At 45.1% G+C, this 14,771-nt stretch overlaps 1 protein-coding gene across 7 annotated transcripts in view; it reads right to left on the bottom strand.

The window, feature by feature from the left end:
* The window catches only part of UBE4A (ubiquitination factor E4A), a 29,412-nt gene that overhangs the window by 3,401 nt on the left and 11,240 nt on the right, over positions 1-14,771 (bottom strand). For 5 of the 7 annotated variants that reach the window (XM_005299771.5, XM_024102967.3, XM_065570319.1 and 2 more), the window contains 12 exons: positions 13,925-14,127; positions 13,120-13,311; positions 11,703-12,036; positions 11,304-11,430; positions 9,610-9,917; positions 8,440-8,572; positions 6,641-6,828; positions 4,947-5,047; positions 4,705-4,818; positions 2,825-2,999; positions 2,524-2,704; positions 1,460-1,607 (listed from right to left, as the gene is read on the bottom strand). In XM_005299771.5, coding sequence (XP_005299828.2) covers positions 1,460-1,607; positions 2,524-2,704; positions 2,825-2,999; positions 4,705-4,818; positions 4,947-5,047; positions 6,641-6,828; positions 8,440-8,572; positions 9,610-9,917; positions 11,304-11,430; positions 11,703-12,036; positions 13,120-13,311; positions 13,925-14,127 — 2,204 coding nt within the window. The remainder of the gene's footprint in view (positions 1-1,459; positions 1,608-2,523; positions 2,705-2,824; positions 3,000-4,704; positions 4,819-4,946; positions 5,048-6,640; positions 6,829-8,439; positions 8,573-9,609; positions 9,918-11,303; positions 11,431-11,702; positions 12,037-13,119; positions 13,312-13,924; positions 14,128-14,771) is intronic. The other 2 variants (XM_042851810.2, XM_065570321.1) reach the window with 1 other exon arrangement.

Here is a 14,771-nt window from a genome sequence, read left to right as displayed (position 1 = left end):
AGACTAACCTCTTTGCATCAGGGATCATCTTTTATTGGTTTGTAAAACACCATGCATGTTTACAAAGCTACGTACACATATTACAAGCAGGGATGGTATTTTTAACCTATTGTTCAAGTTGCCCAACACTTCACATAGTAAGACACTGGTTTCATTGCTTATAACTTTGCCAATCTTGAACTGTTTGGGCTGAAATTTTACATGGCAGGTGTCTGCCTCAGGCTTAATTTATTTTGGAGAATTTCAGCCATCTCCAAGAATGAAGCTATGAAAATAAGTTGTTATGCCCATGTTAAAATATTCTGGCAAACTTTTCTTTTAAAAGCTCAAGCACTACCACACTTTGGAGAGGGGACTTGAAATTTGGCAAGAGGCTGGCCTGTGTATCAGGGAGGTGCCTTTTGCCATCCTTGTGAGAATCTGCTCACATTTGGTCTTGGGAAAAAATTGCAGTTTACGTATGCTCATTAGAGACTTCTTAGATATTAGCAACTAAATTCCCAGAAGATTCTGTCTGCATTGGGCGTGCTACAGCCTGGGTCTGAGCAGGAATTTACTCAAAACGGCGGCTCTAGGCTGCTGTGGGCTGTGCAAAGTTTGGGCATGGGAAGGAAGAGGAGAGAGTCTCTCTCTCCTGTGCACACAGGGTACACTGCACAGAAATAAAAGACCCACAGCATGGATGGCCCGGGTCAGCTGGCTCTGGGGCTAAAAATTGCTGTGTAGACGTTGAGGCTCAGGCAGGAGCCCAAGCTTTGGGACCCTCCTGCTCACCGGGTCCCAGAACCCGGGCTCCAGCCCAAGCCCGAATGTCTGCACAATGATTTTTCAGCTCTGCGAGCCTAAGTCAGCTGACCCCAGCCAGACGTGCGCCTTTTATCCCTGTGTAGACATAGCCTCAGTGACCCTGCTGCTGCTGTCCAGGCCGTGAGCAAGAGGAAGCTGCCTAGTCTGAATGCAAAGGGGGACGAGAGATAGACCCTGAAGAGGTGGGGGAAGCAGACTGACACAAGGAGGATGGGGAGACAGACTGGAGGGGAGAGGGAAGCTGGGAGTCAGGGTGTGGGAGGAGACAAGGACTGGCTACCAATGGATGGGGAAACAGGAGATAAATCTGACAAGAAGCCAGGATGCACCGGGGTGGGGAGAAGTGGGACTGCCAGGGCAAAGAAACTGCGAAATGGAGTCCCAGGACAGAACGACACTGTGAATGGACGAGGAGCCCAGGGAGGTATACTGGGACTGGGAGCCAGAGTGAGACTGAAGAACGTGAGTGGGTGTTGGGGGGAATCACAATTGAAGACAAGGGGAGAAGGAGAGAGATAAATCAGATAAGGAGCTGAGGGGCACATTCAAGAACTTTCATAGTAAAATATGAATAGAGAACTCTGCTTAGAGGGACCATCGATAAATGGATGAAATCACCAACACTGTCCTCCTCCCCTCTTACTCCTCTCACCTTGATCCGCTCAGCCAGGTTACTGAAAGCCACTATCATGTTGCCAGGCTTATTGATTTTCTTTAGGACTCTGACTGTCTGAGCGAACAGTGTCGGCGAATAGGAGCGCCCATCCTTGGGCACCGTGGCACAGAAATTCTCTTCATCGCTGAACCACAATTGCAAAAAGAAAGAGAATGTAAGCGTTGACATTTGTGAAAAAAGGAGTGATTTGCTAGGCTGCAGAGACATCGACCCGCACAACAGCTGAATTACTTCAGTAAACATACAGGAGAGGACAAAGTGAAAGAATAATAACCATAACAGCTAAGTCGTTTCCTCTAGCCGGTCTCCACACTGGGATAGGCTTTATACTAGCTACAACCATATTTAAAAACTCTGCTACTGCTGTCAGGGTTGTAGGTGTTTTCTCTTGCTAGTGTGGATGGTTTGGGGGTGGGGTGGGGGTGTTTTAAAACGCTATTATAAAATGTGTTATATCCTACCAGGGACAAGGAGCCAGTGTATAGCATAGGTTGGCTACCATGATTTTCAAAAAAAGACAAAAATGAATGAATCAATCAATCAATACATCACAACATACAAAACCACCACACGACACACTGGCCAGGGGATTGTGAGAGAACTCTGCTAGACACCACCATGTTTAAACACAATTACAGCTAGTAGAGTTCAGCTCCCAGTGTAAACAGAACTACATATATCACATGAAATGGCATTATACTGGCCAGATTTCCTAGAGAAAAGTCTGCTATACTTAATAGATAGACTCTCCATTATTCGGAGTCCCTCTTTAAAGTCTTAAACATTTATTTGCTCAGATGAGGGGTGGTGGTTTAAAAACAAGTTTTAGAACTCAAAATAATTTCTGGTTGGATTTATGCTGACTGCAGTCAACTCAGGAGAGAATTTGGTCCTCAGCAGCATCCCGCTAATGGAATTACCAAGATAAATACCCAGAAATAACTTTTCTGTGCCACCCCAGCAACATGAATCCATTGTGTAGCGGGGTCCTATTTCTCCAGGACTGCTGCCCCGCTGCAGCTTCTCACACCCTCACATACCCAAGGTTTAAGTAGATGTTGCAGATGTCAGAAACGAGCTGCTGAGGTTTGAAGTCAAACTCGCTGAAATCCTTGACTTTTAATGCTCCCATTTTAGGACCAACCAGGTGCTGCAGGAAGTAGTTCAGCATGGAGATGATGCGCTCAGCAAGGAAAGGGTGCACAAACAGGGACTTAATCTCTGGAATAAAAGACAACAGCTCTCTGAGCATCAAAATAAATCAACCTTTCTGCACCAACCCCTTAAACCAGGCAAAGCTCTCCCCACCACTGCCACTCTCTCAGGATTTGCTGTCCGTACCCGAGGTCAGAAAGGCCAGGGTTCCGATGGTTTCATTGGACATGATGTTGTGGAAGCGAGCCAGCTGACCAAACATTTGCAGACTGGACTCCTTCTCCCGACGAGCCTCCTGGGACAGGTTGTCCCACTCACCACGGTCCTTCTCTATCTGCTGAACTTTTATTTTACTGAGGTACTGTAAAGATAAAGCAGAGGAAGTGAGCAATGGTCTACTTAGTAAACCTGGCAAGCTCAGAATGCTTTCATCGCCTCTCAGATGGGAAATCATTCCATGAGTTCAGTAGGTCTCAGGAAGTCTCTTAGACGGCAGATGTGCACATCAGAGAAACATCACTACAAAATTAGCAACCCCAGGAAAGAGGGCCTGGGTTGAATTGGACCATGGAGGCACTCCTCTCTTCCCTTGAGGGTAGGTTGAAGCCCCTTGACAGAGCAGTTTTGGGGAAGCCTTAACTGCTGCTGCCTGTGATCAATGTAGCTTGTAGATAAACAGAGAATTTAAGTCTAAGTACTTTCAATTGGGTATTTGTCACCAGCACCAATTACACAAATAAACCAAAACCAAGAAAGGAAATCAATTAACACAGAGTATCAGTTGAAGTTCTGGGTGCCAGGCACAACAGAACCCAATTTACAGACTGGACCTCTCCTCTGCCATGTCAGCACAAGTTCTCACGAGCTTCCTACTACCAGCAGAAGCGCTGACTGATAGATTCCAAAAAGAGTTTAGTTCACTGCAGCTGAACAAGAGATCAGCAACAATTACATAGGGCCTCAAAAAGGATCAGGGAAACTAGGAGAGAAAAACTGGTAGGTGGGCGGAGAAGGATTGAGTAAAGGGTGAAGCAGATTAATCAAGGATTTCATTTCTTGGGGTTAAGTAAGATTCAGCCATAACATGGAAGTAACTTTTAAGTTTCTTTGCAGCTGTGGATCTCTTTGTATTCCCGGTGATGTAGTGAACCTCACACAGCAGAGTTCCAGGTCACAGTAAGTCCCACAGCGAGCCAACTCTGTCAATGACAGGAGCTCTTCTCTCGGAGTTTACACAAGGCTCCCACGGCCACATACGTTTAACAAACAAACACAGAACATTCACTTAAACCACAAACAACATTAGGAAGAACCTATAAACCTTCAAGCAGGTGGGTTACATCTATGCTGCCTGGCTCATCCGCTAGTCCCCAGGCCCACACTTCCACCATGGGACACACAGCTGAGCTCTCCAAACAAAGGGCCCTTTTTATAGTAGCAAGAAGTAGCTCCAAAAGATGTGGTTAGAAAATAATCACACGCTGGGGACAAAGAAGTTCATCTGGGTCTGATGCCTTGTAAGCCCAAAGGACAAGGCTGTCTTGAGACAGCAGCATCTGTTAAGATAACAAGGCATTTGCAAAGGAGGCCAGAGGGATTTGGTAATCACAAACCGCAAGAAGACTCACATGAGCCAGTTATAGCTCAGATAAGCAACAGGTAGACTTCCTCACGACTGTGCCAATGTACTTCAGTGCTGACCTGAAAAACCTTCTTTTGTTTTGGCTTCCTCCCTCCCTCCAGCCACACCAACCCAATACTGATCTTGGTCTGCAAGAGCCCTGGGGTTCTAGTCCCAGGTCCCAACACAGTTCTGCCAATGTCCTTCAATCATGCCCTCCAGCACCTCTCAGTACTCCACCTCTTGGTTTCCCCTGAGCAGACTATCAATCTAGCTGAACTCTGCCAAACTGCTTGAAAAGCATCTGATGTAGACACACATCACTAGGAGCTAGGATAAGCCTAATTTCACTTGTGATATAGGTCTGGTATTTTAATCAGCCATCTCAAATACAGGAGCTGTGCCTGCTTCTGGTGCCACAGCTAGAGCGCCTTCCAAGCCCTACCTGTATGGCTTCATCCAACAGGAAAATGGCATCGTTCATGAGCAAGTTAAGGAAGCGTAGGAAGAGAGGAGGGTTCATTGCCTCTAGGTTTTCCGAGGCATAATCAGCCAGACCCTATGAGTCACACACAGAAATGATGAGTTAATGCTCCACCACAGTTCAAACTTAAGGACACATAACTCAACACTTAATACAGCATTGTACAAACCAAACAAACTACTGACGTGCTTATCTTAGCTTACCTTTATACTTTGCCGGTATGAATCTGTCCCCCACATGTACCTGAGAATGGGATACATGGGTCGACGATAGTTAAACTTCTGCTCAAACTGATGTGGATCCCCTAAATAAAAGCAAAAGGGAGAGGAAGTTTCAATTCAGCAGCAAGAATCGGCACTGTATTTTTAACCTCTCCACAGTTCACACTTAGCATCAGGCCAGGGGAGAGCGACACTTGCTCACTTCCTTGAGAAAACGCAAAAGCTGACTTCCCAGTGCACCCTGCTCAGCAAGGAATAACTTTCACAGCAGGTTCCTGAAACACAGCCAAAGTCAGGAAGCAAGAGCCAATTAAACGCTACTTTCAAATATAAACTTGTCATTGTCACTGGACTCATTGTTGCATGATCTTTTCTTGCTATGCCTCTCCAATATTGTATAAGCTTCACAGAGCCCAGGGACTTTATTTTATACAGACTTTACATGCACTTGGAGAGTTTTACCCAACTAAGGCAACTGGTCTGGCTCAGTCTGGGGAAGATGACAGGACTCTGACATCCGAGGGGTTCCTGTACTATTTTAAAGGAGTTGTTAAAGTTAACCGGGGAGATAACTGTCCTGATTTTGAGGCCTCTTTACCACAAAGAAACAGGAAAGAGGCCAACGCTAGTGCCTTCGAAAGTAAGAGACTTTTAAAAAGTGACTGGTACATCGATGCTTTTGCTCCATTTTCCCTTGGAATAAGCATCCCAGTTAATAACAGTATCTTGGGAGTTCACTGTGTTTGTGTTGTTGAAACCACTTCCCTGGCAGTGGTTTGCAATAGCACAAGTGCTGACTGTCAGCTCACAGGAAGCAACCAAGTTGAAGCACACAGCATCAACCACCCCCCATCAGACAAAGGGCTCAATCCTGTTCTGATGGACATCAGTAGCAAGGCTATCACTGACTTCAGTGGGAGCTGGATTAACCACTCAGCATGTAAGGCAAGCAGTGCTGATTCAGTCTACTGAGCTGCTGGATACCTCTTAGGGATGAGGACCCTGAATAAACGAGCACAATGTCAGGATATAAAATTAGTGTGCAAGGGTCAGTCGAATGCAGAGTTCCAGGTCCAGGAAGCAGGGGCCAGAAATGCTGTGAAGACAACATACTTAGACTCTGGTTGTGAGAGGAGAGGGGAGCACCTCTCCCTCTCGGACTGAGGTGATCAAGAGGGAGAAGAGAATCCTGGCTAGGATGGTGGCTGGGATGTAGGGCGGTAAGAATACAGATGTGTCTGGAGGAGTCTCTGAGAAAAGCGATCTATGGAAGGTCTGTGAGTGTGGAAATGTGCTCATTTCCCCCTCAGCTGGGCATTTCCCCCTCATGCTGAAATCAATGTGAGTTTTGCTGTCTTCAATGGGAGCAGGATGGAACCCCTAGTGGGCATGGCTAGAGAAGTGCGTTAATAGACCTGATTAGACCGTGAAATGTAGCTTTCCAGAGCATCTATTTTCCTGATATGTTGCAGTTTTGCATGCATCAGCAATTCAAAATAGCTGCATGTTTGCTAAAGTGCCATCTGTCTAATATGGTCTAATGGATTTGACCAAGCCTGAATAGATTAGGTTTAGTGCACCACTGTCAATAGAACAAGGTATGTCACAGCATGCAGACATCCTCCCACAGATTCTTCTCAGGGTAAGAGACAAAATCCCTCCCCTTCCCTGTTTACCTGTAAACTCAATATCCACAAAGACCTTGATGAGTGCCTCTGCAAGATGGGCAGCGTGGTGGTAGGAGCAGAACACTCGCTCGCGATGGAACATGCTGGAGACAAGCGGGTTCTGGACCTGATCTAAGTGAGGCATCACTGCTTCCAACACTTCTGCCAGCTTGGCTCGCAGGTGAGGATTCTTCATCCTGGAAAAGAAAAACCGATATAATAGGGCAGTTTAGAGCAAAAGGGGAATTTGAGTGACCAAAGAGAATCCCAAAGATTGAGGCCATCCACATGGGGAAGGGCTGGCTAACACCACTACACTTGTGCAGCCAAACTTCTGACATAACCTGACCTACCACTTGCATTCCTAACAGCATGCCATGGTTGTTCTCAGTCACTAGTGGTTAAACCTCGGACCGAAGTGTTACAAAGGGAGTGAAGGTTGAAGCTTTTGGCCTCATCCCTCCTAGAACACACTCTCGGTGATGCATATTACTGCACATTGTGCTTGCTCATCAGTTGTGATTCTTCTGCCCTAGCCCAAATGTGTTTTGGTGGCAAACATTCTGTTATATCAGCTATGTGCTGAACCTGTCTAATGCCTCTGTCTCCTACTTATAGAACAGCAGAAGTATTTTGAACTTACAGAGTGCTCTTACTAATATATCTGAGAGCATTCAGCAACGGTTAAGCATTATTGTCCCCATTATATAGGTGGGGCACAGGGGTTTAGTGACCTGTCCAAAACTGCAGAGTCAGTGAAAGAAGTGGGAACAGATCCCGGTTCTCCCAACTCCCATGCTGGGCAGTTGCAAATAGCACCCCAGGGAGAAGATGGAGTTTACCTGCTCCTGTTGTTGCCATGAATATAATTATGCACACACAAATATTAACAAATGAATAGCATGAACACAGTGTACACAATGATATCTTACCACAAGGATCAATAACTCTGGTCATAATTTTGTTCAGTGCTTAGGCAACAAGCACCGAGGCAACAGATGTTTCAGAAACAACTAAAATAGACCAATCTAGACAACCCCTATTTTGATCATTAGCAAAACATCCAATTGCAGAAAGCAGGAAATTTCCCAAATCAGTCATGAACAAAGCAAAATCTCCATTTTTCAAAGACAGCACAAGTTCTACTGGGTGCATGGGGCCTGGTTTTCAAAGGTGCTGAGCACTTGCAGCTCCCAGTGACTTCACTTGGAATTGCAAGCGCTCATTTCTGAACATCTGTCCCCTAGCGCCACAGCTGGTCACTAAGGTTAAAACTCTCTCTAACTGGCCCAGCCCTTAGTTGTAATGTTCTTTACCTGCAGCTGAACAGCAACAAAAAGGTGCAAAATTATTTCCTGTCTTTGGAAATAAAAATCTGGTTTGAAATTTCTTTCAGTCTGACCCTTACAATCAAAAGCCCCAGTGATCAGCATAAAGGAGGGACAAACACGTTAGCACCAATGGATTCTGGAAAGCAATTTTTGTTGGTCCATCGTGACTCAAAGTTCACTAACAACCAGTTGTAACTAGATAGACTCCCAACATTACAGTTAATTTGACTTTAACAAGGAACTAAATGCTGAACTCCCATTTGTGCCTTACATGAAGCCCAAGTGCTTTGGGGTAAAGTTCTTTGCTTATTATGCCTCTCGTGGGTAAAATTCTTGGCTATCGCTCCGGTAGATCAGCTGAGTCATTAACGTTTACATCAAACCTCAAGACACCCCTTATGATTTTTACTTGTTTGTTTCTCTCTCTGGATGCTTTGCAGTAAATGTAAAAGGACAAAGGGCTGGAAACTTATCTACCTCTCTACATCACCCGTGAAAACAGTAACAAAGTGAAAGACATGCTCCAGAGAGTCTGCAGAAGTCTCCAAGATGTCATCAGCAAAACGCCGCAGGAAAATGAAGAAATCACCCAAATTATCAGCAAAGAATTCTGTGAACAGAAGTCATAAGTATTAGTGTCTCCTCAGGAAGTTCCTTCAGGCACTCTTTTCTATCCTTCCCTTTATGTTTCCCCCCCAGTGCTTCTAATGGTGATTAAAATTAACATGGTTGTTTAATGCCAATGAACAAATGAAGCAATTATTGAGGATGCCAGCACAGCCTGTAAAAACTGTATCTCTAGACCCAACAGGAACATCTTGTATTTACAAAAAAAAAAAAAAAAAAAAACCAATTCTAAAGGATCCCCAAACTGATACAATTTACTGTATACGGAGATCATTTCACCCCCACCATGGAGACAAGTCACCTTTGGGGTGAAACTTGGTAGCTGTTTAGCAGTACATAACTGTAAACCACAGCTGAAGGATCCATATCCAATTGAAACTGCAGGGGAAATGTTAGATGAGTAATTACATTCTGCCTAAATTGGAATCTGGCAAGACATTGGGATTGGACACTTCAGCTCGTACAGAAAGTGCCTGATACTTTTAAAAGGGGCCAGGACCTTAGTTTGTCTCATCTGAAAGACAGCACTTCCACCAGTACAGTGACCCCTGTCAACAAACAGGGGTGTTGGTTCAGTTCTGACACAGAACAGCGCTATCTACTGGATCACCAACATCACATCACTTCCTGGAAAATTCAGAATTTCCATGGACAATTCCCATGCCAGCACACATCCAGCCCAAACCTGGCTTAGCTTGCACAATCTGTTTAGAATCACAAGTTTAAGCTCTCAATCATTTCTATGATGCTCATCACTTTGTCATCTGCACTCTTGAAATTTTGGAGCAGAACTTCACATTGTTTCTGTACAGGGCCTACAGCCCTGATTTTGCAAGGTGTTGAGTTCCTGCAAAATGCAGGCGCTCAGCACCTCCGAAAGAGTCAGACCATATACTGTATACATAATGCAAACTGAAAAGGATACTAAAGTAATTTTAAGGTGAGAAGTTGCTTGGCCCCCTCCCTTTAAAGGTGTGTTTGTCTTAATGAAAAGCAGTGATCTTGAGTGATCTCATTCACCTGGTACGTAAGCCAGTGCACTGTGCTCCACGACTGGCAAAGGGAATGTCAGGTCTATAGGCTCAGTCCCTTGGTTTCCTATAGCCAGCTGGACCAGGAGAACTGCCATGGACACCTGCAAATTCAGGCAGTTCTGTAGCATCTGTGGCTCAGTCACTGATGTTTTGGTGGAGAGATAGACAGTCATCAGGCGTTCAAACTGCTCCCGCAGACTGTCTGTTGCAGGGCTGGAACTTTGTTGAGCCTCTCGCCAGGCTACTTGCAGCCGGTGAAGGCTTTGGTTTATTTTTACCATCTGATCATGCAACCTGCCCACAAAACAAAAATGAGAATACCAGAGACTAGATGAAAAGAGATTGAATACAAATTGCCCACATAACTCATAAATGTGCACCTACTTGTACCCTGCCTGTGTAATACCGAGCGGTGTTGTGCAGCTGGCAGAAGCAGCTGAGAGGGCAGAAAAAAGCAGGGCACAGTCAGTACCAGCTTTAGAAACTGCTCCATTCCATCTGAATAAGCAGAAAGAAGGATGCAACTGAGTGAGCGTTATTTTAATCCACTGTCCTCAAATTATCCCCCATGAATAATACTGTCTGATGGTCTGCCAAATGGAATACTGTCGGAATCAGACAGTGAGCGATTGGGAGAGTGCAGTTCCAGAAAAGGAGCTCTCTTACAAACTGGTCTGCAGAATGAAAAATCTGGTGATCCACCAGTGCTAACTGCACCAGATGGCTAGCTTGGCCTATGCAGTTGTAAATCCTCAGATTACCAAAGTCAGTGATTTTCTAGGTAATGTGGTGATGTTTCCTTGCATACATTTTCAGTTTCCCAGCAACAAAGCCATTTGCATAATTTTCGGCTATTTCTATATTTAGATAATAAACCACACGGAAGGTGAGTATGCTTGGATCATTAGTGACCTCACAGTATCCCGGCAACAATTCACAGTGGGAGGCTAAGGGAACGGTACATTTTAGCGTCCAGCAGACCACTTCCTGAGAAGAGCAGCCAGTTATCTTCCTAACCTGCTTAAAATGAAACCCACTCACTATGGCAGTTCAAATATTCTACAGAGTACAAGTATCCTGAGACAGTGACACTCTCCAGTACAGTCAGGAGACATGGGCCTTTTCTCTTCTGGGGAAAGATCAGCAGCTAAATGATAATGAAAGCTAACAAGCCCATGAACCAGACATTATCAAAGTCAAACCAGGGGTCCAACTCTTCAGTAGGCCCAAAGATAATACCTGGTTCATGGGCTTGTTAGCTTTTATTTGAGCACAGGTGAAATAAACCCCAGGCTGAATTGTTAGCTATAGCCTGGAGCTCAGGTGTCATCAGCACAGTCAGAAAAACAGGCATAACAGTACTGGACCTCTGAGATATTGGGAGGATACTCCCTGTTCAAGAGTATTTCTGGCTGGTGATTTTTTTATTTTTTTTTTTAAATATTGAATGGATACAGAGTGTTACTAAAAACACACATTTCCCTTATGCATTTAGCATTCTTCCGTTTGAGAACACCAGACGTTACCTGAGCCTAGGCAAAAGAATCTCTCCCACAAGCCTGCACACACCCTGGCTTAAAATACATCCATAAGAAATAAAGGTTTGTGTGGCACTTCCCTGTTATCAACACTGTTTATAACCACCATTTCCTAGACTTACAAGGCTAGCAGAGGAGTTACCTGTGAAATCCTAAATGGAGGGTGTATTGTGTCAGGACTAAATTCTCGGTCACCAGATTGTAGCTGTGGGCAAACTCTGGCTCCTTCTCAGTCACAGCTGGAATCAAACATGTTTCTTTTTCCAAGCCTTAAATAAATTAAAAGCACCAGTGAATTAACACTGCCCCGCTGGGTTTGGGAAGGGGACTTCAGCACAGTCAGAAAGACCCGACTTGGTGTGGGTGATATTTTAACTTTTTTCAGCTTCTTTATTCCTTCCCCACTACCCATCTAATCTGTTGCCTCCTTTTCCTCCTGGAGAGGCATGAGGTATAGTGTTGTAGGGGAGACAAAGTGCTTGTGAGCCCAGATGGAAGCAAATGCAACACAAGGCGAGCATAACATTTCTAGCATACCTACCTTTCATATGCACGTTCTTACTTCTCCTCTCCTCTTCATTCAGCTCTTTCAGGGCACAGTAGGTGGGATCGAAGGTGAGAAGCCTAGGAGATCTGGGTTTACAGAATGGCTGGCACAATTTCAGGAGGGCAGCTCCTAGATTCAGAAAGAAGGCATCCGAGGCATACATCTGGAAGAAGATCTCTGGCATCTGGTTAGCCCAGATTTTGGTACGGCCTGCATTGGCATGGAGACAGTTTCCAAGCCAGGACAGAATCCTGTGTTTGGTCTCTGGAGACAGCTGTAACAGGTTCTTCAGCATCTGGTAGATTTTCTCATGGAACTGGGCCATAAACTGTCACAAAAAATAAAATAAAAAACCCAATCCATCATTGAAGGCATTTTTGAAAAAGACCCATTTCACTTGCACTTTCCAAGGTTGGTCTGAGAGTTCACAAGTCATCCTAATCTTCTGGAAAGTCCCTTAGGGCCTGCCTACCCTGCCGCTGGGAGCTTGCCTCCCGGCCTGGCTAGACACTCATGGGAGCTCTGCTCCAGCTAGCATGCTAAAAATAGCAGTGTGGACATTGCTGCCTGGGCAGTGACTCGGGCTAGCAGCCCAAGTCCAAACCTGCCTGCCCCTGGGTCCGAGCTCAGGTGGCTAGCTGGAGTTGTGGGTTCATGTGACAATTGTTAGTGCGCTAGCTCAGAGGGAGTTAGTGCGAGTCTGTCAACCCCATGCTGGGAAGAATGCTCCCAGCTGGAGTGCAGACATACCCATAGGTGTAGCTCCCACGCCCCCTTACCAGTGTCTCCTGTCAGACAACATGTCATGAACAGAGCAACCCTGAAGCCAACAGCAAAAAGCAAGGAGGACACTTTAAGAGATATAATGAATTGTTTCAAAGGAAAGTAAAACCAAACTTCTTTATAGGTGACTGGGTGGAAAGATGGTCTTGTGGTAGGGCACATGACTGGGAGCCAGGTGATCTGGGTTCTGCTCCTGGATCTGCCAGGCTCTCTATGGGGAACCTGTGTGCTTCAGTCTTCTCACCTGCAGAACAGGGATTACAGCTATCTTCCAGGGTTTGTGATGCTTCATTCATTAATGTCTAGAAAGTTCTTTAAGATTTTGCAGTTCTGCAGCACCTTCCATCTGAGCAATCCAAAGCATTTTATCCACATCCATGGAGTTATTCTCCCAACACCCTGGAGGTCTGTGCTATCCTCATTGTACAGGTGGGGAAACAGCATCACAGCACACAGAGGTGGAGTGACTTGCCAAGGTCATACAGCCATCCTGTGGCAGAGCCTGGAACAGAACCCAGATCTTCTGAGCCCAAGTCGTTTGCTGTAACCCATTACAAGGCTTCCTTTCCTTAGGAATACACACTGTGGTTCAGTATTAGAAAGTGGCACTGATGCACTTCAGCTCGACCTGATGAATGTTGGACTCCTGCACTTTGATCTCTTGTGGACTGGATCGGGATGGATTCAGAAAGTATCCATGATTCTCCACTACGCCTGGGGTCTTTAGCAAGCAGGAGATGCTCAAGATGACTCCTAGCAGGGTCTTCTGATACATTTGCCCATTGGTGGGGTCCTTTGGTTGAATGTAGTCTACAAAAACCTAAAGAGATGAAAGAGGTGCATGCTATTGTTCATAAAAGTATGAAGAGAACCTGTTGATTTGGGAGTGGTCAGAGAACAGTAGGAGTAACTTGTTAGAGAAGGAACGGGGGAACAAATTATTTCATTCTCACTCTTGTTTTTTCTCAGAGAGGATGAAGATAAATACATAATTTGTGAATCACGTAGGATGCTGCACACAGCCAATACACAATCCCTTTACTACAGCTGGAATGCATGGGTCATAGCAACACACTACTGAGAGTGCACATTCACCAGAGCAGAATGTGAGCCCTGCACATATCCAGCCTGTCATTTCGTAACAAAGCCAAAGCAAAAGCCATTAGCCACCGCACAGGAAGGTACATCTACATCAGACCCACCAGCCTGTGGACGTATTCAGTTTCTCTCCTTGTTGGCGAGCTCATCAGCAAGGCTAAGCGTCAAAGGGCCACAGAAAGTGAATTACTCTCTTTTATGTAGAGGTAGTCTTTCTGGGTAATGGCAGAGGCATATTAGTGGGACAGTGTAGAGGGAATTTGCTCTGCTGCCGCCTATGTAGCACTTTTCCAGGGGACAGCTAGCACTTTTCACCAGCACTAACACACACTTACCTGTGCTATATCTTTCTGTCTGGTGAAATAGAGGAGCATATCCAGATATGTGTACAGCAGATTCTGACAAAGGTCCAGGTCTTTGATTCTACCCAACAGAATATCAAACACAGGAACCATGACCTCCCCAAATGTCCGTACTTCCTCATCCATTGTCAAGGCTTCTATGACCTCCTCAAGAAACTCAGTCACATCTTCAAAGTCTAAGAAAAGAAGTAAAGGGCAGGGGTAGAAAAACATTTAACAGAAATATTCAAAGTATTTTTAGTGGCTTCAGCCCATTAACACTTCAGGTTCATCTTGTTATAATCCTTCACCATCAGCCAATTAGGTAACACCATATTGTCAAATACCAGCCATAGCCGGATGGCAGGTCACGCGTACAGCAAGCTCTGGGGGGCTGCATGGGTTAGCTCATGCTTTAGCAAGTCCATATCTAGAGACTCCTGAGATATTGACTACTTAGGGATAAATTAAATCAAGAGACAAGAATTTCCAATACATTTTAAAGTAGAACCAATTGTGCTTGACAAGGACAGTAGAAACATTCTTATCACTAGACACATTTTCCTCCTGCCAAGTGGACATAGTTGTGTTTTCAGATGGGATAAGGACACTAACTAAACATATTTGAACTTCCCCTCCGATTTTAAATCCCTTATAAAGGGGGGGGTCTCAGTATTTTATTCTGTAGAATACTTTGTTAGAGAGAGAGAGAGAGAGAGAGAGACTGACTCTCTCATAGACCAGTTCTCCTCTCAACACCAATCCCATAAAATTCAGTGGACCCCAGGAGTGGCTCTTGGGTGACTGGTATCCATGGACTGCACTTTGGCCCAAAGTGTTA

This window comes from Chrysemys picta, chromosome 16 (genome assembly GCF_011386835.1).
Source record: "Chrysemys picta bellii isolate R12L10 chromosome 16, ASM1138683v2, whole genome shotgun sequence".
NCBI lineage: Eukaryota > Metazoa > Chordata > Testudines > Emydidae > Chrysemys > Chrysemys picta.
The sequence above is the reverse complement of the archived record's forward strand: the minus strand, read 5'-3'. Positions and strand labels throughout refer to the sequence as shown.